Source organism: Festucalex cinctus, chromosome 19 (assembly GCF_051991245.1).
Source record: "Festucalex cinctus isolate MCC-2025b chromosome 19, RoL_Fcin_1.0, whole genome shotgun sequence".
Classification (NCBI taxonomy): domain Eukaryota; kingdom Metazoa; phylum Chordata; class Actinopteri; order Syngnathiformes; family Syngnathidae; genus Festucalex; species Festucalex cinctus.
The window spans coordinates 8758540-8783380 of NC_135429.1; the positions used below are offsets into that span (position 1 = coordinate 8758540).

The 24841-nt window shown below is 38.1% G+C and overlaps 1 protein-coding gene across 2 annotated transcripts; it reads right to left on the bottom strand.

Annotated features, from left to right (window-relative positions):
- Nucleotides 1–865: 865 nt before the first annotated feature.
- kcng2 (potassium voltage-gated channel, subfamily G, member 2) lies at nucleotides 866–24342 on the bottom strand. Of its 2 annotated transcripts, XM_077507231.1 has the most exons (3): nucleotides 24030–24342; nucleotides 16189–17021; nucleotides 866–5417 (listed from the first exon to the last, which is right to left on the bottom strand). In XM_077507231.1, exons 2-3 carry the CDS (start codon nucleotides 16942–16944, stop codon nucleotides 4605–4607), a joined length of 1569 nt encoding a protein of 522 aa, XP_077363357.1. In that variant the 5' UTR covers nucleotides 16945–17021; nucleotides 24030–24342; the 3' UTR covers nucleotides 866–4604. The 2 variants fall into 2 exon arrangements, with proteins under 2 accessions (XP_077363357.1, XP_077363358.1); XM_077507232.1 differs by lacking the exon at nucleotides 24030–24342 and having other exon boundaries at nucleotides 16189–17229.
- Between the last annotated feature and the right edge of the window lie 499 nt (nucleotides 24343–24841).

Sequence of the window (24841 nt, forward strand, 5' to 3'; positions counted from 1 at the left end):
GTTTCATGGACCATTATTGAATTGTTGTTGAATGCATTTTCTCAAAATGGTGTTGAAAAAAAATGTTTTTGTTTCTTAAGGGTAAAACTCATCACTAGTTCTGTCCTCTATACAAATTTATGAGAAATATTAAAATTTGGATTTGGACAGGGATCTTAAAAAAAAAAAAAAAAAAAAAAAAAAAACACAAAAAAAAATAAAATATGTTATTCTTGAGTGCTGGACCAACCTTAAAAGTGGTGGTAAAAGTAGGGAGCAGAAATCTTTTCTTGAGTTAAGAAGTTGAGCGACGCGGTTGAAACTGACTTAACTTGCAGACTATTTATTTATTTTTTAATAATAGTCCACTCCAGTCACTTTCAGCTATGTCGCAAGTATGCAGACGCTTTAGGCCAATGGGGCTGCTGGGGAACCTCGATTTGTTAAGATGCAATAAGGTTGAATTATGAAACAATGGGAAAAGAAAGTGAATGCGGTCTGATGAGACCTGTTTTGTTTTTTCAAATGAAACTAATATACATTTTGAAATTGTGTAATCCATGCTAAACATCCATCCAATAAAATATGACAATTTTTTTTTTTGGCATCTCAGATGACATGATCTGTAGTTATGATATAATTACAATTTGAAAAATGCAACACTCTCTGTTTCCTTTACCTGCTGTTTTATCTATCTTTGAGACTACTTTCTCATGTTTATGGCTGTGTGTGGCTGCCGGTATGTTTGTTGAAGGGCACCGGTGTGAGGAGCGTGTCCATGAGGCGAATTTATTCTGTGTGTCTGTTCTGCAGCCTGAGAAACCTTCACCTCACAGGAGGCGCTGTCACTGTTTATCAAAGTTGCGGCGCATTGAGCCAACATCGCTCGTGGAAACAGTCCATTTATTATTAACAGCAAACGTGGTGGGGGAAACGAAACACAGGAGCAAACAATTTAGGATGTTCTAAGCACAGGCAAAGTACAGGCACAACACGCACTCTTGCAACTCAGTGCGTCCTTTGTGTAATGAATTGTTAACCGATTTCCTGCTCAGGAATTTATTAAGATCGTTTTTTTCAAGGGCGGCTCTTTCAAAACAAAACAAAAATTACATTCCAGGTTGTTTCATTCCATCCGTCCATTTAAAAAAAAAAGTCTATTAAAAGTGTTTGTGTGCATTAGTTGCATGCGATGTGTTCCATTTTTTAAACATGCCCGTGTGTGATTTTAAACGAAAGCACAGCTTCATTCCAATAACACTTTCACAGTTCAACGCTGTCGTTTTCTCCTGACAAGGCACTCCAGTGACACAAAGTCACCAACCGCACGCGCTCGTCGTTTGAGGAAATCCATTATTTCAAAGCCTGAAAGCGTGTCAGCTGTTTCGTTTCTGCTGCCCGAGGGGGGAATGTATCAAAAGGCTTTTGTACTTTTTGTGTTGCCCTTTGCACTCCAGCAAAGCTCTAAATATGACTAAAGGGTTGTCAGCGACTGATAACGCACAACATCGACGAAAGAATTAAATGTTCCCAAAAATCAACCACAAAATCCAAACTCAACATTCATTCTTGAAATCCCTGAAATATTTCATAACATACTGTTTCGTCACTTGAATGCTTGGTAACACGGCCCAAAACTTGCTCCATGAAAATATACAGTGCTTAGTACATGTATTAGAGATTTGTGAGAAAGTATTTGCAGTGGAGAGCATCCAGCATCAAGAAGTGATTTAATGCGTACTCTTTCCATTTTATCACGCTCTTGATGTTCCATTTTGAACAAGAGTGATGATTTGAAGATCGAAATCATCAACCTAAAAAACTGGTATTTACTGAAGCTAATTGTTAGCAGATCCCACTTTCTTGGACCTTATTAAATCTTATTAAAAAATAAATAAATAAATAGTACATTGCCTGAATGCATTGAACACTTTATAATAACTATCCGTTATAAGTAGTTCATAGATCATTAGTTGATTGTTAATGAGTTGTTAATGACTTATTAAATGTTTAAGGATTTATACTTATGACTATAAACAGTTAATATGTCATTATTAAACTGTTAGTTATTGAGTTATAAATGACTTGTTAACTGTATATTAATCATTTGTAACTATATATTATAAATGAGTAAGACTAAGTTAACAAACTATTAGTAAATGACTTACTAATGACTTGTTAAGTATCAGTTAATAGTTTATATCTGTTATTAGGACGTTATTCTAAAGTGGTAGCTATTCCTCATTTATTAACTGTTAGTAAATGAGGAACAGTTGCAACTTTACAATAACATCCCAATAGTATAAATTAGCTACTTACTAATACTTAACTTGTATATTAGCTCATTCTTTACATAGTAGATGTTAACCATCTACTAATAGCTATGAAACTTTGTCAAACAACAAACAGGTGGAACAAGTTGAAAGTACAGAATTTGAAGGTGAAATTTAAAATATCAAATGACTATGCCGAAATATAAATTTTCCGTCCCATTGAACTTTTTCCACTCATTTGCTCTTCTACAAAGTTTCACTGGTATAGTATTAGTAGATGGTTAACAAACTATTAACAACTGCTGTAAAGAAGTGAGTTAATCTACTACTTCAATATTAGTTATTACTCTATTTATGTTATTGGGACGTTATTCTAAAGTTGCAACTACTCCACATTTACTAACACGTAATAAATGAGGAATAGTGGCAACTTTATAATAACGTCCCAATAACCTATACAAACTATGAAGTAATACTTAACAAGTCATTAGTAAGTACTTTGCTAATAGCTTGTTAACGATGTATTACTAATTTATAAAACATAGTTATGAATAATTAATATACAGTTAACAAGTCATTTAGAGCTCAATAACTAACAGTTTAATAATGACATTTTTGCTATTTATAGACATCATTTTAAAACCTTAACAAACAGTTAACAAACATTTAATAAGTCATTAATAACTCATTAACAGTTTACTAATGGTCTATTAACTAGTTATAACGGGTAGTTATTATAAAGTGTTACCAACTCTTCTTCCCCTTGCTTTTGGCATCAATCCTTTTGTGGTTTCCTCGTCAATCTCATTTACCGACAGACTGTCGGGTCTTTTATTTATTTATTTATTTATTTTGCTTCATTGTAGCTTATAATTAGCCCGGCACACATCTGCATATTGAATGAGATGATAAATGGGACTAAAACAGCACATCAATAATTCCTATAAACACTACTCTCCCTCAATCATTATGCTTCATGTGTGACGTATTTAGTATTAGGACGACGGCTCAATAGTCACATGTGACTTTTAAGCAGCTTACAAATTCTGATTTTTTTTGTTTGTTTTTTTTTTTTTTGTGAGGCAAAACGCATGACCATGAAGATGGTATGGTCTTTGTGGTTACTGCTCTCACAGTCACAGCAAAACCTTCCACTGCCAATCACGAATTTCCTCCCCATGACCAGGTTTCTGTTGTAGTACCAAGACTGACCATGAGAGGCAGCATTGTACCACAAGATATCCAGAGGTCCGGAAAATACAAAGAGGAAGTAAAAGAGGACACGAGGCTAACTGTTAGCTTATTTGGTCATTTGTTCCGTATTAGGTTAGGGATTTGCCGTTGTCAATATTGACCAGGTTTAAAACTTTTAGACTAAAAGCACAATTGACATTTTTAACTTACTTTCACAATATGTTTAATAAATAAATAAATGCTGTACCAATGCGCTCACTAAAAACTTTTATTTTCTATGTTGAGGCAACTGGACTCATCTTTATATTGAATTTTGTTGCTTAATTTTCAATCAAAAATTATGCTGTTCAGCTAACACTGAACATAACAATCGTTGACCAGATTTGTTTTTTTGTTTTTGAGCAAATCAGGGAGAAATTATGACTCTTAAGCCCGTATCTCACTGAGCGATGCAGGCTTGCGATGGTGCACGCACGTAGCTTTTTCGGCAGCCTTCCTTAAGTGTTCCAAAATATTGCAAAGACACTTAACAGACACACTCTTTATAGTCTCAAACTGTTTGGAACAAAATGCTTTCACTTTAGGGTTTGTTCAAGGTTGCAGAATTTCCTAAGTGTTCTCTAACAGTCTTAATGGTTCTCTAAACAGTCTTAGTGGTCTTTATTATTAAGGCAATAAGGTATTTATGGAACCTTTAAGAATGTTTTGGGAATGTTGAGGAAATACTGCAACCTTGAACGAACCCCAACGTGAAATCAACATTCACGAGTTACAAATGTTCATCCTTCAGTGGGATACGGGCTTTGCTACGATAAATGTTGGACGTGGTAATACTCGGAGAGCTAAGTATTTTTCTAGAGTGGTAGTATAAAAAAAAGTTTGAGAATTTTTTTAATAGGATCTTTGCTGACGTTATCATAAATCGGTAAAAAAGACAAAATGCCCAATTTAGTCCGGATTGTCGTCTGTGTGTACCGATGAAATGTCTTCATGGTAGTTTATCTTTTTGAATCTGCTGTAACAGTACTTGACTCATGGATGTTTTTTTAATTTATCAGCCACAATTCCGAAGTCCAAAGAAAGGTTCATTCCAATTCAAGTTTCAAATTCTTGAAGACCAGATTCAGGTCTTCCAGACTTTTCCCTGGAAAGGACCCTTTAAGTCTGAATCTGCCCTCTGTGCAGAGCCATGGATTTCCTTCTCTGCACAGCCGAGATGGCGGCCTCAGTGGCAGCCTGGTAGCTGTCCGTCTCCTGCGAGTCTTCGCTATTCTGCGACTTGGTGCTATCCTGCGAGTCGGGCTTCTGCCTCAGCGCTCGGTTCTGCTCCTCCTTCAGTTCCACGTAGGACCTGGAGAAGGTGTGAAAGATGGACGTGACGGGGAAGGCCATGAGCAGGATGCCGCTCAGGATGCTGCTGAGCGCCACCACCTGGCCGGGGATGCTCCTGGGCACCATGTCGCCGTAGCCCACCGTGGTCATGGAGATGACGGCCCACCAGTAGCTGCCGGGGATGCTGGTGAACTCCTGCTTGGCGCCGAACTCGCTCTCGGCCAGGAAGACCAGCGGGGAGAAGAGCGCCATGGCCACGCACAGGAAGAGCAGCAGCAGGCCGAACTCGCGCGTGCACCTCTTCACCGTCAGACCCAGCGTCTGCAGGCCCAGCGAATGGCGAGCCAGCCTCATGACGTAGAAGATCCGCAGGGCCCGCAGGACGCGCAGGACGAGGCCCACCTTCTCCAGGTAGTTGTTCCCGGAGCCCGCCGGCTTGCCGCCCACCGACAGCGAGTCGACGATGAGGGTGATGTAGTAGGGCAGGAGCGCCACCACGTCGATGACGTTGAGCGGCGTGCGCAGGAACATGCACTTGCTCTGCGTCTGGATGAAGCGCAGCACGAACTCCAGGGAGAACCACGCCACGCACACCGTCTCCAGCACGAAGATGTTGAAGCATCTCTGGGAGCACTCCCCCTGCAGGGCGAACCCACAATGACATGAAGGTGAGCGACATCTACGACTCCCAAGAGGTATGTGGACAAATGACTACCGGAGTAAAGTTCAGTTATATTTAACTTTTCAAGGGGATTTTCGATAGCACTTTTATTTTTTATTTTTTAAATAACGATACTGATTTTAGTAGTTACTGATATGGTACTCCTAGTACTTTGGATAAATCAAATTTGCTCAAACAACAAAAACAATGGCAGATAATTTTAGAATTTTTTTTTCTGTTATTTTAATTTCTAGTTTCTGATCGTAAAACAGCAACAAGAGCACAAGCACCGATACCATGAAAGTGTCTGTCTGATACCGATACCTGGTATTGGTACTCGCCCATTCCTACTTTTCAGAATAAATCTGCATTTAAATTTTTTTTCAGCCAGTCATGTAGGTATAATTTTTAATAAATGCTTATATGCAATACATTTTAAGTTAAGTCTGTACTTTTTCCACAAAATGTTTTTGCAATGTGAATGTTCAAACTGTAATAACACCTAATTTTTGATTATTACTTAATTTTAATCATTTTCACTTTCAACTTTCCTCATTGAAATTAAATGGACATTTCTTTCATCTATTCAAGCAAGCAATAAAACAAAAAATACAGTTTTGGTTTTTAATAAGAACGTATAAATCGCCAATTAAATTGATGGGCTCAATATTAAACAACATAATAGTAATAACGTAACTAGAATTTGAAGAATTAAAGTTTGTCCGCCTTCTTGTATAGAATTCATATGTTCTGATGTACAAAAAAACAGCATAATTAGTGTCCAATAAGCTGCAGTAAATACTTTTTTTTTGCAGAGGATAAAGAATATATGCCTGTGAGTGTTGTTGTATTGACTGTCAATGATGATTTGTGTTCAAATAGCCATTGCTCGAAGCGTTATAATACTGCAACACAGATGCTATTTTGTTAGCCTGTCTACTGCATTGTGTGTTAGCATTTAAGCTAACAGACATATATCAGGCATAGTTATATGCTTGTTTTAAATACACCTGTAATTGTCTTGAAGAATGATTCTAAAGTGACAAGCTGTCGTGAAGTCAAAGCGCTTTGATAGCCTTGCCTCGTTCCTAATGAACAAAGAAGGTGACAAACATTCATTAAATGTGAAAACAAACCAAAATTCACTGACACACACCATCAAAGGTGTGCTTAAAAAAAACAACTCTGAACTAATCTCTCATCGTCGTCCGTGCTTATGAATATTTCAGCATATAATTTCAAGACATTGTTTGGCTATTAAGTCAGTCGGCCCTGAAGCACAGCGCAAATGAGAACTGCCTTGCTTTTCATCTTTACACATTTACCTTTAAGTCTCATTAAGCATTCACTTTGTTGGCTATGAGAAATAGGAAGCTGTGGACAACAGTAGTTGTATAATGATTCTCCTGCAAGAATTTGCTGTAACATTTGCACAGTCAACATTGACTTTTATAACATTAGCTACTCAACATTGGGGCTGGGTCTAAAAATCGATATATCGAATCGATATTCCTTTTCATAGCCCAGTTTCGATTTATAAAAACAAGAATCGATACTTTTAAGACAGTTTTTCCCCCCCGTAAATTAATGTGCCAAATAGTGCCCGGCTGATTAATCGGCCGCCGATTATAATCAGCCAATTATTGGCCTTCAAACATCAGCCAAAACAATCGGCCAATTGAGCTAAATGGCCGATTATTTCCCCCTTAAAACGTTATCAAAGAAAGCATAAGTTTCCGACGCTGTGAAAGTACCCTGAATGCACCATTTTTCTTGTGTAGCATTAGCAACTAGCAAATGTGTAGCGTATGCTATTCTGTTTTCCCGAAGTGTCCTTTAAGCTGTTTAATGTCACCGCAGTTGAGGTTAACTGTAAAACTAAATACACAACATTAATAATTACATCTACTGTATATTTAAATACAAAACAGGCTTTGATTTTAAGACATCGCTAGCCTAGCGCTAACAGGAAGTTAGCAAATGCTAACGGGAAGTTAGCATCGACTTCGGGAGTGTTTTCCCTTCAAACAATGAATTTAATTGGGCCCTTCTGAATTGATACCCAGCCCTGCGCAACATGAACTTACCTTTTTATTGACACCTGGGGGGTTATTTTGATGAAAATGTCACTTGACGCGTATCCATTTTGACAACCAAGACACGCACGTAGCGAGCGCTCACTTTAAAGTCACCAACTATTATCATTATTATTATTACCGGTATTTAATTCCACTCTCTTTGCATGAGTGACTGAAGTCCTCCGAGAGCGTGAAATAAACAACAATCAGCGCAGTCCCCCAGGCGCTCCGCCTGAGAATTTGGCTGCAGGCTCTTATGTTGAAATGCAAAATAAAGATAACTCAGTCTGGAGGCATTCCATCCATGCGGGAAACAAAATAATAATGTTTGTTCATATTCAATGACTTTAGTGTGCCAAACGCATTTGGCAATATAAAGAGTCAAGCAAATTATGGACGTTTTATGAATGCATATATTCAGAAGATATTTCTATCTAGCTATGAAATATGCTAATATTGATGTAAGTGATCACTACAAGCGTTTGTTTTGTTTTGTTTTTTTGTTTTTTTTTTAAATCACGTCCAAACAAACAAACTTGACACTGTCAACATGGCACGGCCGAACAATCGTGCTTTCAACTTCCTGTCAGGAGTTGATCATCACAGCTCAAGACAAGCGTGGAAATTGTTGACTCCTCACCTCCACTTTTTCCCTCCAATTTATTCTGTTTATTTACTGGCCCTGTTTGCTTTGCATCAGCGGGCTCCAAAATGAAGCTGTGTGTGTGTTTTGGAGATTCATCACACCTTCCTAACATCTGCGTGGTATCTTTGAAAACCTATTTACATTCCAGTTCCATTTAGTCTTAAGCACTTTATTTGTTTATTTTGTGACAACGGTGCCATTTCCTCCACCCCAGAAATCAAAATGAACAATGCTATTATATAACATCATTTTCCATGAACCCGGAACTAGCCTATTTTTTTGTTTTTTTTGTTGTTGTTTTTTGCTATTTTGAGTCACGGTGAAACTAGTTTCCCCTCCCTGTAAGTAAAAATGGGCCAATCCTGTTATCTTACGTAACTCTCCATGAGTCAGGAAGTAGCATGCTTCCGAACAACAACTAAACAAAGCAACAGAATTACAGCTATTATCATTTCTTTGACCCCACTTTTTCACAGTACGTTAATTCCTATTCCTCTTGTCCTGATTAATCATACATCATTACCAGTAAACCACAAAGTGGAATACACACTAACTAACAGACCAACAAACAAGGTGCGCTACTTTCACTTTTGTTTAAGGAATTTCTCATTTTGCTTACTAATAAAGGAAACAAATCTATTTTAACTTTCGTGAAGGTCTGCAGTAGTTGTAGTAGCAATTGATTTGAGTCCATGTGGTGCTCTTCCCAGACTTAAAAGCACATTTTGACTGATTGGAGTGTGGCAAAAGAGGCGTACTGTGAGGGTGTCTTCGGGGGGGAGCTCCATATTTGATTAGCTGTTGACACAACTGGATCCTCACATCCCCGCGAGAATTCCCACTCAATATCTTTTAGTGCTTCCTTCCTTTGTTTGAAAAGAAAGATCACATTTGTTAGCTTTGGATTTACGGAGAAGCGTTTGGAAGATGTCCCCTGTCCCTTGATCGGTGGGGTGGAGGGGCGGTGTATAGTTTTTCCGAAAATAAATAAATAAAAACAAGTCGGTGGTCTTGCCAGATGTCAATTAGTTTAAACGAGGCCCCAGGTGCTGTTTAGTCCAAATGGGATTAAGATTTGACGGCATGAGTGGCACTAATGGAATCAAAGCAACTGCAAGTCTGCAAGCCTCACGATCCTCATTTAACAGGATGTCCCTGAACACAACAGCTCATCTAGCTGGACTTGTCAGGCATTATCCTGATACTTGCCAGCCATCTTTTTATGCTATTTTTGACAAAATATTAAGTGGGCAATGTTCCAATGTTAAAAAAAAAAAATGTAGATGATGATGAAAACCTTAATCCCGCATATGTTATTGCACTTAAAGTAATTGTCATTCAAACTAGTATACCAGTACTTAGCTACCTGTGTCATATGATATATTAATACCTGCATTTTTTGCATAAAGATTCATGTAAATGTATTGAAACATGAAGGAAAATGTCAGTAAAAATGTTACCAAAAGACAACCAAAAATGCTAAACTTAAAAAACAAAAAGCGTGGTGGAGAAAAGTGTATGCTAACATTTTAGCTAAATAGCAGTGCTAGCTTGAGTACTTGAGTACTGTTTGACTTTTTTATATATATATATATATATATATATTTCCATTTTTTTACAGGAATACGGCATGTCATCTTTAACTCATTCACTGCCTTTGACAAGTATACTTGTCAATTGTATTTTTTAGAGCGGTGCTAAATGGGGGCGAATCTGAGCATGCTCCACTGTAAATATCAAACTTGGAAACAACTTTACTGATGCCCAACCACCGGTAGATGACATCATTGCCCCATTTTATAGGAAATAAACACAGTTTCAGAGTCCATGGGAGAAATGGCTGTATTTTGGCAAACCTACATTTTTCTGCTGTCAATTATAAAAGAACGGGACGGGACAAAAAGTAGGGAGTCTATTCTGTTATTTGGTAGATTCGGTTTATATATAATTATTGAATGTAATATCACGTGAGTATTGGAAATGTAAAAATTTTCTATAATGACTGGCAGTGAATGAGTTTTAATCAACACTTTCAATCTCACTCTTTTACGTACTTTTGAAAATTTATAAATTCATCAGAATAACGTTCTAATGCACTTGTAGTTTGAAAAGACAAAAAAAGTAAATTCTTTAGGGAAAAAATTGCTATTTTTTTGTATTGCCATGTTAGTGCAAGAAAAGTCTAAATTCCATTTTTTTTTTTTTTTTTTTAAACATACACATAGAACAAGACAAATGTTTTTGTCAGCTCACAATAAGTGAGAGAGAAGAAGCACAAATCACATCTGCCCATGATCGATAGCACTTTTCTTTTTGAGGATAAATCTACCTCTCAGTCAGCGGAAGTGACGGATGAGACTGCAAAATCCTGACATTTACCATCCAAGCGGGGATTTACATAAAAAGGATGGAGGCACAGACGAGATGAAAATGAACATTGCATGGAACATTCCGGTGAAACAAATTGACATGCTTAATCCCACATTCATCCGCACACAGTTGACAGCGAACTATAAAATATTACATTTTCAAAATAAGAGGAGAAATTGTTTTTGCAAAATGGACTGGCCATTAGAGGAGTCAGACGGGCTAAGTGCTGTGCTTTGTCCTTGGCTCCACATTGTGACCATCAGGACAGGTCATGTGACCATAGCGCATGAACCACCACCACTTCCTGTGTTGTTGCATTACCAGTCTGACCAACCTGCACTGCAACTTCATTCAACAATCCACATATATTCATATAATAGAGTTTGCTACATTTATATATATATATATATATATATATATATATATATATATATATATATATATATATATATATATATATATATATATATATATATATATATATATATATATATATAATGTTCCCTGACCTGACTTTCCATTCATTATCATAACTCAAACATCGCTGACAACAACCCCTCACAAGCACAAAACATGTTTTCCATGTGATGCTTTCATTAGCGTGGAGAAGATCAGCGCTAATGTAAAGGCTGCCTATCACGCCTAATGGATGCTCTGTAATGATGGCACTTGTGGGGGTGAGAGTGCCCGCCCCTCCATGGAAGGAGCCGCCATAATTAGCTCAATCACTTCACCATGCGGAGTCCTATTGCAAAGAGAAGTGCTTGGCTGTAAACACACGTAACAGTATGCCATGCGTTCTCACCAACTGTGCTAACAAAGCTTGTCTGACACCACAGACTTGAATTCATTTATGTGCAGCGGCTGCTCTTAAACTACTGTGACAATTGTAGGGACTGCAATAAACATGCTCTCGATCACTTAAAGGGCCAGTTTACAGTACATGTCGCCTCTTGAACACCTTGTTTGTATTCGTGCTAGCACGAAGACAAACACGTTCTCAGTCTCAGTCAGCTTCACTCGAAAGAACAAAACAAAAGTGCACACGTTTAGGAAATCAATATCTATCAACTTTCGATCAGGAGGAAGCTCAGTCATGCTTTCTATTAATCTGTTTGTATCTATCTTTGACTGTCTCAATAAATCCATGCATCCAGATAGGGCTGCACAATATATCGAAAAGATATCAATATCACAATATTGGCCCATGCAATATGCATTATCGCAAAGACATGCAGTAAGTTCCATATATAATTGTATTCTTTCATCTGAATTTGACCAGTCAGCCACTAACTAAAATGTGCACTGCCGTCTAATAGTTGATTATCGAGAAGTAATTACAATTAACTAAGAATATATTGGGTTTACTTATTTTGCTGCATGAAATAAAAACAATAAGACAATAATAGACAATAAAATTGTCATTTCTTTAGATACACATTAAATATCGCAATAATATCTATCGCTATATTCAGCAACTATATCACATATGATTTTCCAATATCATGCAGCCCTACATCCGGTGTCGAGACATGAATCTTAGGCTAGCTAGCTAGCTATGAAGATAGATAGATAGATAGATAGATACTTGTGGATGGATGGATGGATGGATACTCGTAGATAGATAATCATAGATCGATAGACAGATGCTCGTAGAGAGAGACAGACAGACATCGACTTTAGGCTAGCTAGCTGGCTATCTACATATCTAGCCATGGATAGCTATCTAGCTAGATATGTAGACATTCCTTAAGTGTGTGCTTGTGTTTTGCTGTTCTTTCCACATAAGAAGACAATATTCCGGGAATGTGTTGTATTCATAATGTATCACGCATCCAAACAAGGTGCTAAAGTGTTGACTGACACCTCTACGTGATCCTGTGCGTGTTTGTTGAGGTTCATAGCAGTTGTCGCAGTTGTCCATGTGCAGCTACTGCGCATAATTGAATGCAAGTAAAGGAAATGCAAAGTAAAAATAAAAGCGTGATCACAGGTTATTGTTGAGGTGTCAGACAACAGCGGCCTTGTTAGCATTTCCCGCTTCCCTTCTTGGGAAACGCTTCTTGAAAGTAGCAAATTCAAAATTGGTGTGTTTTTAACACTTCAGCCGTAAATACTCTTGAACTTCTGCTCTTTAGGCAGCTTCTTGTCCATCTCACACATCAAACCCTCTGAGCAGTTTTAAAGATGAACGTGCATGTCAAAAGACACAAGACCGATAAAGGATTTGCTTCATTTTTTCTTCCTCTTAAGGAGAAAGTGCTTCACCCTCAGTTGATCAACCGGCGGCTGGTTCTTTAATCACGCTCGGCTTCTGCATTATTCACGAGGGGGAATTAGTGAAATGAAGTTGGGTCTCAAAGGGGGGGAACAGGAGCTTGTTTGGGTCGAAATTACGTGCGATGTTCGGGCATCAATTACCACTCGGGTTAACTTGTGAGGTAAAATGCGGGTTTGTGGTCACTTATAGGTCTAATTTTTCATTTATTCTGATATTGGGTCAATGTTAAGAGTTGTGTACAGTACTAAGTTGGAGCGCTGTTAATACTGCTATGGTTAGAGGAAATTGGCAACGTTTGAAGTTGCAGTTAATGAATTTCGACAAAAATATGAGACATAAATTGGATTGCCACTGTTAGGTTTTGTTTTGTTTTGTTTTGTTTTTTAGCAGAGTTATGCAAAATTTACCCAACTAATTTTTGTGGAGTCGTTACCATGTGACAAGGTTTGGCAATGGTGCCGCTTTGGCCCCAATGCAAGTGGACTGTCATGGCAACAAAGTGGAAAAGGAATTGTGTCCGAAGCAAAAATGTTGTTTTTAATTTCAATCTGGAACAATCTATGGATGCAATAATTTATGATCTATATATTGCTGTTACAGCCCACCTGCATCGGGGGCTAAACTGCATTTCATTTTTCAATGTAAGAAGATTAATGGACAGGAAGAACGTGGAAAAAAAAAAAAAAGTAAAATAATAAAACAAAAAATTAAGTAAACCAAATGATCAAATAATATTAAATGAATTATTATTATTATTATTATTATTATTAAACAAATTTTAAATGTAATAACTCATGTTTTGATGCTACTGCCTTAAGTGAGTTAGCTGGAAGCAGACTTTGGGTGAGACGCAGGCTTATAGATGTCAGATTATGGCGGCAAAAAACTACCATTGTCTAATTGAAGTTCCTCAACTCATGTCAATGTAGTTCCCTGGCATAAAGATGACACAAGATGGTGGCAAAGCACTACTCTTGTCAAAAGAAAGCTCCTCAACTCATGTCAACATAGTTCCCTGGCACAAAGATGTCACACGTTGCGACAAAGCGCTACTTGTGTCTAAATGAAGCCCCTCAACTCACTTTAACATAGTTTGACTCAACGTGATAACAAATCTCATATGATAGGTCTCACCCACCCCAGAAAAAAATCAGCAAATGAACCACAAGTACCGGTTATGCGGGGGAGCAGCGTATTATCAGTAAATTTTTTTCCACATAAAAACAGATTAAAAAAAAAAAGAAACTCGACAGCTTTCACAATTGTTTGGATAAGGTTTTGGTATATAAGCTTTATGTGTATGGATTAGGGTTTCACAGAGTTTGCATAAGCATCATGTTATATAACAATATTAAAAAAATATATATTTGAAAGCAAAGGCGAGAAAATCTCAAACGGAGGAAGCGCATTTTCCCGTGACCTGCTTGGTCGTTATCCCATCTTTGTGCGGCGTTCGCTCCTCTGGCGCGGGACCTCGACGCGCCGGTGACAGGCGAAGGCAGCCGACACAATAAGGCGGCGATCATAAGGTGCCGCCGCCGCGCGTCCCTGAGCTTGTGTCTCTGTCAAGATGATTTACACTTCAAGCTGCACGTGGGCCGCCGCATCAACATAATCTCAATTGTACGGGAGTGGCATGCATCCCTAAGGCTGTCCTGCTGAAAGACAGATCTCAATTGTTCCTCTCATGTTCAAATACAGAATCACATGCAAAGACACACAGTTTATGTATTCTCTTGGTTTCTTACCCCAAAGCTCATGAATCAAGTATGTGGCTAGTTTGCTTATTCAAACCAAAGTTATTATAGTTAACAAAAACAAACAAAATAACTCCAACTAGAATTGAAAAAACATTTTCTTTACTGAAACAAAATAAAAACTAAAACTACATCTTAGGTTCATAAAACTAGGGAGGGGCAAGTGTCATCTATACCAGGTATCATTATCTGGCTGATACCAGCCTTATTTTAAGATATTGGGTACTCATGGAGGCTGTTGATACCTGCCACCAATACTTAACTCATTCGCTCGCCGCCATTTTCACATTTCGCAATCCCGTTCGCTCCCGGCTGTTTTACTGTATTTGGACTGATTTTGCAAGGCCCACAGAATATTGTGTTCTATTGCTATAAAAACATGGACCCTATCAAAAGAAAGATTAAAGTCTCTTCTTTCATCAAGAAAAAAAAGTATATTTCTATCTGCTTCCGTTTTGCAGCAATTAGCATTAGAATATAGCTAAGTTTCATCAATTTTCACAAATCTATTTAGAATTGTGAGTAATTGAGCTTTTTTCAACATGGCCCTGGTTGATCTCTTTTGTTCTGCTGCCACCTACTGGCCGTTTGTGTAATAACTACCATTTCTGCAACCGTTTTGTCCAAGTTGAGAGGCTGCATCAAAGGCTTCTGTATGCTCTGGCGTAAAAAAAAAAAAAAAAAAAGTTAAGGTGAGTTCAGGTAACAACAAAAAAAAAGAAAATTTGACATTGAGTAAATCATCCTCGGCACTAGTTGGCGCTATGTTAAGCATCATCTGCATCAGAAAGGGAAGGTCTTTGTTTGCAATTTTTTCTCTCAGCAAAATTATTGTGTTCATCAAATGTACTAGGAGTATGGCTCTAAGTCAACTTTAAGTTTTCAAATGAGGGTTTCAAGACAGTTGTACGACTTGAAATTAGAGTTTCAAACCAGGTTTTGAAGTGTGTTTAAAGTCAGGATTGTGTTTTCAAATTGGGGGCTTTAAGTCGGGTTCAGGGTTTGAATTTTGGGTTTCTAGACATGAAGGTTTCCAACAAAGGTATGGGTTTGAAATTACGCTAGTGATTCAACACAGGTATACGGGTTTGAGACAATTTTAGTGTTTCAAACCAATTTTTCAAGCCAGGTTTAGTCCTTTTGAAGTCAGGATTATGGTTTCAAATTAGCGTTTGAAGCCGGCTTTTGGGTTTCAAAAAATGCTTCAAGACGGGTGTAGGGTTTAAAAAAAAAAGTCAGGTTTAAAGACATGGATTTCAAAATGGGTTTGGGTTTCAAACCAGGTTGTGTTGCAAATTGTGATTTCAAGTCAGGTTTAGGATTTCAAATTGGGGTTTTAATCCACAGTTGGATTAAAGTGTATACTTTGAAAATAATGTTTCAAGACAGCTTTAGGGTTTCAACAAGGGCTTGGCTTTCAAGCCTGGTTTAGGCTTTCAAATAAAGATTTTAAGTCGCATTCGGATTTCAAATTTGGGTCCCAAGCCAGGGGTAAAGTTGAGGTTCAAGCCAGTTTGTGAGTTTCAAAGTAGGGGTTCTGGTTTGAAGTTAGCGTTTCAAGCCATGGTTCATGTTCTAAGGTGAAATCTCCCTCCCGGCTGAAGCGAGCAGACTCACCCGCTCCTCCTCCTCCCTGAGGTCCGGCATGGTGCTGACACAAAGCGTCACGGCGGTGATGGCCACAAACAAGACGGAGAGGCAGGCGAAGATCTTGCCGGGGATTCCGGAGTGCGGGTTCTCCACCATGTCCCTCAGCCTCCGCATGCAGCCGCCCTCCTGCACCTCGTCCGGACCGGGCGCCGGCTGCCGGCTCTCCTCGCAGGACGGCGACACGGCCGGCTCGGCCTCCTCTTCCTCCAGCCTCCGCATCTCCTTGTACTCCTCCTGGCGGAGGCGCAGCTTCCTCAGGCAGCACCAGTCCAGCTTGTTCTCCTCCACGCCCCAGTAGAGCAGCTCCTCCTGGAAGGACAGGGCGCACATCTCCCTGAGCAGCCTCAGCTTGCCCGCCGCCAGGAAGGTGACGATGGTGCGGAAGGCCGACGGGCTGCGGTCGAAGAAGAACTCGTTGCGGCTGCCGTCGTAGTCGTCGCACACGTCCATGATCTCGGCCTCGTTGCTGCAGCCCCGCAGCTTCCCCAGCCTGGTCATGGGGAACTCGTCTAAAGTGGACCAGGGGATGCGGTACTTGATGCCGCCCACGTTGATGATGGCGGCCCCGTCGTCGGGGGCCTGGGGCTTGACCAGGCGCTGGGCTCGCTTGTAGAAGACGCCCTTCTTGGAGGAGACCTCCTGCGGGTTCTCCACGCGCTTGAAATGGAAAGTGGTGAACTGGCGCTCGGTGCTGCCGGCCAGGAAAGCCACCTCCTGGTACATGGCGACCTTGGCGTTGCTTCACGATGGAGGGTCAGGAGGGATGCGGATCGTCAGCCATTCAGCAACACGCCGCCGCTCTGTCGCGCAAACACAAACGGAACATCAGTTGCACGTCTAAAGTCAAGAAACTGGAATTCTGGGTGAGTATAAAGCAGAGCTCTCAAGATGAATCGATTGTCAAATTAATCAACAACTATTTCAAGTAATCATTTGGAGACATTCTTTTAATTGAAAATTGTCCAAATCCTCTGATTTCAGCATATCAACAGTAATTGTTCACCGATTTCTGTAGTCTTACATGAAAGATTGATTATCTTCTGTGCTTAATCAAAATAAGACAATTACATTATACCTGTTTTTACTTTGGAAAAAAGTGACCGGACCGATAACATAGTACATCAATCCCCCTTTTTAATCACTATACAAATACAAAGTACAAAATAACCACCAATCATTAATGCAAAATTCAAATCAATCAGATTAGTCGATTGAATAATCGATAGATTAATCAATTCTAAAAATATCCAATAGGTACAGCACTAATATAAAAACAAGAGAATCCCACAACGTGTCTGACTGAAAGTCACTGATGTCATGGTACCAGGGGTCGGAAGTACCAAAGTACTTTTAATACATATCTCCACTTTTACTTTTTTTAACTTTACTCCCTAAATTTGAAAACATTTCAGAATGTCATTCAAGTGGTTGTCAGTATGCCTTTCAGTTGACAAAAACAGCAACAACAGGTACTTGTAATTGAAAAATAGTAGTGAATGTGTGCTTTACCCGTATGACAGACTGCTTCTGGCCGTATATTTCATAGCGCTGCTACCGAACAAAGAAAAACTAATTATATGTTCATGTTTCTGTAAGGTAAACAAAGAAAGTAGAATATATTTCTGCAAAGTGCTTCCTGCACACTCAACAAAAATAAAAAGCAAGAAAATCCATTGAACCCGTAAAGGAAACATGCATTATCCATGTTACGCTCCTCTCAGAGCGCATTGTGCTCTAACGCACTACATTGCAAGACCTACAGAGAGCTTACATTATGCTGTATTAGTGTACTGTTGTGTGGCACGCAGCGGTGGGTGCGCACGTCTCCTAACCACATACCAAAGTGTCCAACTAATGGAAAGAAGAGAATGATTTCTGTTTGTCATGTGCTGGGGATTAGATCCCAAAGTGCAGACACAAATAAGATTGTAACTGTTTATTCACATCGAGAAGCATGGAACAAACTTGACTAGTTGACGAGTTGCACAGAGGGACAGTGGTAACAAGTAATAATCCGACAAAGACACACACTACTCAGGAGGCTTATATAGACAAGGAATCGATCTGATTGGTTGTGGCAAGACATGTGGGTAACAGGACTGACATGGAATTAGCTGATTGGCTGTTGACCAGGTAAAGGGATTAAAGATTCCTGACATCACATAACATCACATAGCCTAAAACCCGTTGAAACTAGATGCCAGTTACATCAGTTCAAAACCGACACTTGTTACATCAGTACATAACAGACACTTGACCTCACGGTCATGAACTCAAACCTAACCCTGGCGTGACCCCAGACATGACACTGTTTGAATGCAAGGAAGGCATAAGGACGCAACCGTCATGTTCTTTTCATCATGTTAGAAAGTCGTTTTTGTTTTCCAACTTATCTCCAGCTCCACAAGGATTGCGCACGCACAACTATGAGCTTGCGTTAACAAGCTGAGACACGTCGTCTTTTATTTAAAGCGAGCATCTGGAGCGACCATCCTGCTGATAGAAAATTGTCAAAACACTCCGAGTTTCCGTTGTTTATAGCAATGATTCTCACAAGTGTGGTCCGGGGACTCCCTCTAGAAATCGCCGGATTCAATCTTGCATACGGTTCATGTTGTAAATAACGTATAAGTGCAATGTATTTGCAATGAATCATTTAGAATTGTTTTCAAACATTTGCTCTGGTACAATTTTGATTTTTTTTTACATGTAATATATTTTGAATCATTACATAAATACAGTATTTTATTGCATTCAAATTAAGCAAATTCAGGCAACTTTCAATAAGAATGTGAATAGATGTATTTAGATAACTTTTAGTGTTTCAGTGGATTTAAGAGTATTTAGTCTAGACTAAGTGCAATTTCTCGAAATTGCGTGGGAATGCTGAAAGCTGAATGCTAAGATTTGAATGCTTATGAAGTAAATTGAGAGATAAATTGTGAAATTATCACCTCCTGGTTACTGGACAATGCACTTTACCAACTGTGTCACCAAGCAGTGTAAGACACCTGGTAACGATAAGTTAAATGTATGGAAGTGGGCGTGGAAAGTGATACTTAAAAAAGTTCAATGACTGTCCCATTGAAAATGAATGGGGAAAAGTTAATATTGAATGTTAACTTGTGCAAATACTGTAAGTAATGTGGAATCAGACGATATATACCCCGGGAGGCGCCAATTTTTATGAAACTAGTTGAATTTTGAACAGTGTAAATGCTTGGCATTTCCACAATAACTGGGGAAGTATTTGAGTCCATCTCGGACTATTTAAGCAACTTGTTTCTAGAAATAGCGGTGAGGTGTCAGCAATATTAGCATGCGTTTGCTTGTTGGTCATAATGGGCCATTTTAATGCACTTTTCATTCCTATAGTCATGCTCTCTGATTTCAAGTAGTATTTACAGTACTGATGGATTTATTTCTATTCCCAGCAGGGCACGGTCCTCGGAGTCCTCGGTTTATGCTAGACTTCTGTTTCCATGGTGGTGACGTAACCAGAATTCAAAGGTGTGTTGGAACACTGCCGCTAACCTGCACAAAAGGTAGTAAAGTCATAATTGCTTTAAACATTTGTATAAAAATAACACTTCAACACCATAAGTGGACCCCCCCTCCACGCCGTACCTGATATACAGCTATGTGCCCCGACAAAGTGCAAAACACATCACTCACTGCAGATCATTTGCATAGTAAATTGAAGCTAGTAAACAATCCCAAAATGCTTTGTCAAAGCTTACATAGCTAAGTCACAAAATGCATGTATTAATTATTAACGCTGTTATTTCTGTAACGGGTTTGAATAGCTCATAATGAAGTATTTGTAGAGTAAAACAGCACATTTGTTATACAACAACACAGTCTTTTTGGGTTGTTTGCCATCCGTGTGTTCATTTTATACAGGGTTTGTCCTCATTGCCAGCCAATCACAGGGCACACATATAGACAAACAAGTATTCACACTTCAACGGATTCAAACACAAACCCCAGAACAGTGAGGCCACAATAACCGAATTGTTGGAGTCATACATTTTACCTAAACAGAACATTATCATCTACACTATTCATTTAAAACTAACCGAATAGAAAAGGTACTGACTGAGACAATGCTGGCTTATTTATACCCGGCACATTGGGTTGAGGATTTGACTCACTCCTCAACCCAATTTGTTTGTGGGCTATGTACCCCCCCCCCAAAAAATGGGTTGCTTTGTACAAAAACAAACCAGAAAGTTGGTTCGGATGCAGAACTAACCCAATCTTGGTCAAAAATTGGACTGATCAGCTAACTTGGGTCAGTTTGACCCAACCATTTTTGTGGGTTGTTTTGTAAAGAAAAAAAAAAAAAGAAGATATTTTTGACTATCAGTTTTAAGAGAGTGGATTGTTTTTCTAACCCACTCGCTCTGTGTCTGTACATTTTGATTAGATTAGATTACATTAGATTACATTAGATTGCATTAGATTACTTCTAGCAAAGGTTGGGTTAATTACTTTGACGCAGAATATTGGGTTGAAGATTGGGTCCAAACCTCAACCCAATGCACTGGGTATATAAACAACCCACCAATGGCTCGGTCCCCCAATACTGGGTTAGCTATTTCACCAAATTTGGCTTACAAAATTGGTTTGTTTTTGACCCAGCAACAATTTTTTTAGTGTGTATGTAGAGACCTTTTTATTTTTTATTTTTTTTTACACAACTCTTGATTAGTTGCCATTAGATTGTGCAGGTGTACCTAATGTTGTGGCTGGCGAGTCTGCATTTCAAAATCTAGCCTCGCTGCATTCATATTTTACCGCATCCATATTTTAAACTTGACTACTTCCCAGGTGGACTTGCATAAATCATCATATGTAAGTCACCTTCCTCCACTTCTCTTCCTCAAAGGAAACTCTTCAAAACCAAACAAAAACCCAGTTATGCATGCAAATGGGACTCGCTAGACTGCATGAAAGTACAGTATATCGCAAAAGTGACATTTGTGTAAATAATGTATCGTTCCTTCACAGGGCAGTGAAGAATTGACACTTTGCTACAAAGTGTGCAGCTTGCATGACAATAGTGAACTTGCAGTAACCCGTTAAAGAGTGTGAGTGATAACACTAAATTTAACACTAACTAGTCACATGATACTGGTTTAGGAAAACTGGCTAAGTCGGCCTAGTTTAGACATTTTCACTTCAATTATTGAGTTATTTTTGAGGGAGCAGTCAACTTACACCGTTATACAAGCTGTACACTTTGTCAAGCTATAATCAAATATTTACAAGCATGTTCAGCAGGCGGAGGTCCGGACCGTGTTGCCCCTCTCCAGTCCACCTCCCCCTGACAAGCTTCCAAAGCAGCCTGATTGGTCTCCATCGCTCAACAGGGTCCCCTCAAGCTCAGAGCGACAGACGAACGGTGGCAGGCAAATGAGCCGAGAGCAATTGTGATTGATGCAAAATGGCCGTCAAGAGCTGCAGCAATCGGCAGAGAGGGGACTTGTCATAAGGGAAGCGTTTTACCGTTTTGGACCCACTCGGAGGCTTCAATAACGTCAGTGACATGACCACGCAAATGATTTCGCTTGTAGTACATCATCATCATCATTCCGAATATTTGCCACTCCAACAACCATAATACGAAACATATTGTTATTTTAGAACCACATAAAGTTCAAAACACTTTATAATAACTATCCGTTATAAGTAGTTCATAGATCATTAGTTGATTGTTAATTAATGAGTTGTTAATGACTTATTAAATGTTTAACTGTTTGTTAAGGATTTTTACTTATGACTATAAACAGTTAATATGTCATTATTAAATGTTAGTTATTGAGTTATAAATGACTTGTTAACTGTATATTAATCATTTGTAACTATATATTATAAATGAGTAAGACTAAGTTAACAAACTATTAGTAAATGACTTACTAATGACTTGTTAAGTATCAGTTAATAGTTTATATCTGTTATTAGGACGTTATTCTAAAGTGGTAGCTATTCCTCATTTATTAACTGTTAGTAAATGAGGAACAGTTGCAACTTTACAATAACATCCCAATAGTATAAATGAGCTACTTACTAATACTTAACTTGTATATTAGCTCATTCTTTACATAGTAGATGTTAACCATCTACTAATAGCTATGAAACTTTGTCAAACAACAAACAGGTGGAACAAGTTGAAAGTACAGAATTTGAAGGTGAAATTGAAAATATCAAATGACTATGCCGAAATATCAATTTTCCGTCCCATTGAACTTTTTCCACTCATTTGCTCTTCTACAAAGTTTCACTGGTATAGTATTAGTAGATGGTTAACAAACTATTAACAACTGCTGTAAAGAAGTGAGTTAATTTACTACTTCAATATTAGTTATTACTCTATTTATGTTATTGGGACGTTATTCTAAAGTTGCAACTACTCCACATTTACTAACACGTAATAAATGAGGAATAGTGGCAACTTTATAATAACGTCCCAATAACCTGTACAAACTATGAAGTAATACTTAACAAGTCATTAGTAAGTAATTTGCTAATAGCTTGTTAACGATGTATTACTAATTTATAAAATATAGTTATGAATAATTAATATACAGTTAACAAGTCATTTAGAGCTCAATAACTAACAGTTTAATAATGACATTTTTACTATTTCTAGACATCATTTTAAAACCTTAACAAACAGTTAACAAACATTTAATAAGTCATTAATAACTCATTAATTAACAGTTTACTAATGGTCTATTAACTAGTTATAACGGGTAGTTATTATAAAGTGCTACCCAAAATGGGTTGTTGAGAGGGACATAGGATTTTAAAAGGGGACCTTTCAAGGATATGTACATAATAGTGACAATAATAATTTGTATTTATCATAATTTTAAAAGTCAGAAGGATGACAGATTCTTCATTAAAATGATAAAAAAAAATCTTTATTTTAAAAATAATTGTTATATGAAGACATACGTGAATGAGAATAAATGTAGGACCATTATTTACAAAAAAATGTTTTTTAATATTTGTAGTTTTTTTTTTATATTTAAAAAAAATTATATTTTAATAATTTTAGTGAGAAAAGACGAAATAAAATGGAATTAAATAAAAAAAATAGTAAATACAATAAAAATAGTAATTTAGTAAGTCAGGGATCGAAGTCATGATTCAATAATCATAATTTTAGTGCTTTTAATTAGTTTGTATGGGTAAAAATAATTTAGTAAATTAGAAGGTACATAAACATTTATTTTCATATTAATACATTTTACTTTCAATTATTATTCTTGGCAACAATGATAATACATGTATTATTTTTATTGTATTTTTACAAAAAAATATATATACTATTATATATAATATGCTAAATGATAACATTTTTTCCATGGCATTACTAACAGACAATACTTTAATAAATCAGATGGATTTGAATCATATCTTAATAACACATCTCAAGTTGACTTAAGACAGCTTGTGATTTCATCTTTTACCTCCTGGTGCATCCTCCGCACCTCCACACAATGTCGTCATGTCTGCCTTCCTAAAAGTGTCCATTTGTCTTCAATGAAGTTATCAAGTGATGTGATGATGTCACCAAGAAAGGTGTCATGATGAAGCATCGCGGGGTTCATTAATTGCGCGCATCCAAGTCTCCCCTTAAGAGCCATAAAAACAAAAAGTAGCATTCAACGTGCACGCGTGCTTGCCTGCATGTATGACACGTCCGTCGTCACGTGACCGCGCTTTTTTCTTCACCGCTTCACGCGTAAAAAAACAACAACAACAAAAAACGACAGCAAACGCATGCAAAGACTCACCCGGCTGGCCGAGCCCGCGTCCATCTGCTTCAACGTGTTTTCCGCGCGTCCGCGCAGCCGTCAACGCGCCGCATGCCGCCAAGTTTCCCACGCACGCGACGCGGGACCTGCACGCGCCGAGTCCACCCAGATGCGCATTTTACGCGCACGAAGCACGCGAGGAGGGAAAAGCTGCGCAAAAAGAAATTAGAAGAGTTGAGGGTTGTTGTTGTTTTTTTCTGCCTGGTGGACAAAAAGAACAAAAATAAACGAGAAAGAAAAGCAGCCAGTTTCCAGTGGTGATGCTTCTCCCTCCGCTGCCCAAACTGTGCGTGTGCGCGTGCGCGTGCGTGTGCTCCATACAACAGAGCGCGACAGCGTCATGGGGGTTGTTTGTCATCCACTTCCTCCCTCCCCATTCCACTTAAGTGGGAAACTATCTCCGTTCTAGATAATGCAAGGTAAAGAAATGTGGACACTGTTTACAATCTGTCTTACAGTTCTACTTTATTACTTACTTTATTATTTCGTTTAAAAAATTTATTTCTGAGTATTTTTTTCTTTTTTCTTTTTTTTTTGGGAATATATAACAAAAAAAAATAAAAAATATGAAAAAAAATATGAAAAAAAGCAAAAAAAAAAATAGTAAAAAAAAAAAAATAGAAGGGAAAAGAAAAAAATGGGGAAAAAAAACTAAAACTAAAAAAAAAAAAAAAATCGGATGCAGAAAAAAAAATGAAAAAAAATGCATAAACATACAGGACTCTCTCAGAAATTAGAATATTGAATATAGTCCATTATTTTCTGTAATGCAATTAAAAAAACACAAATGT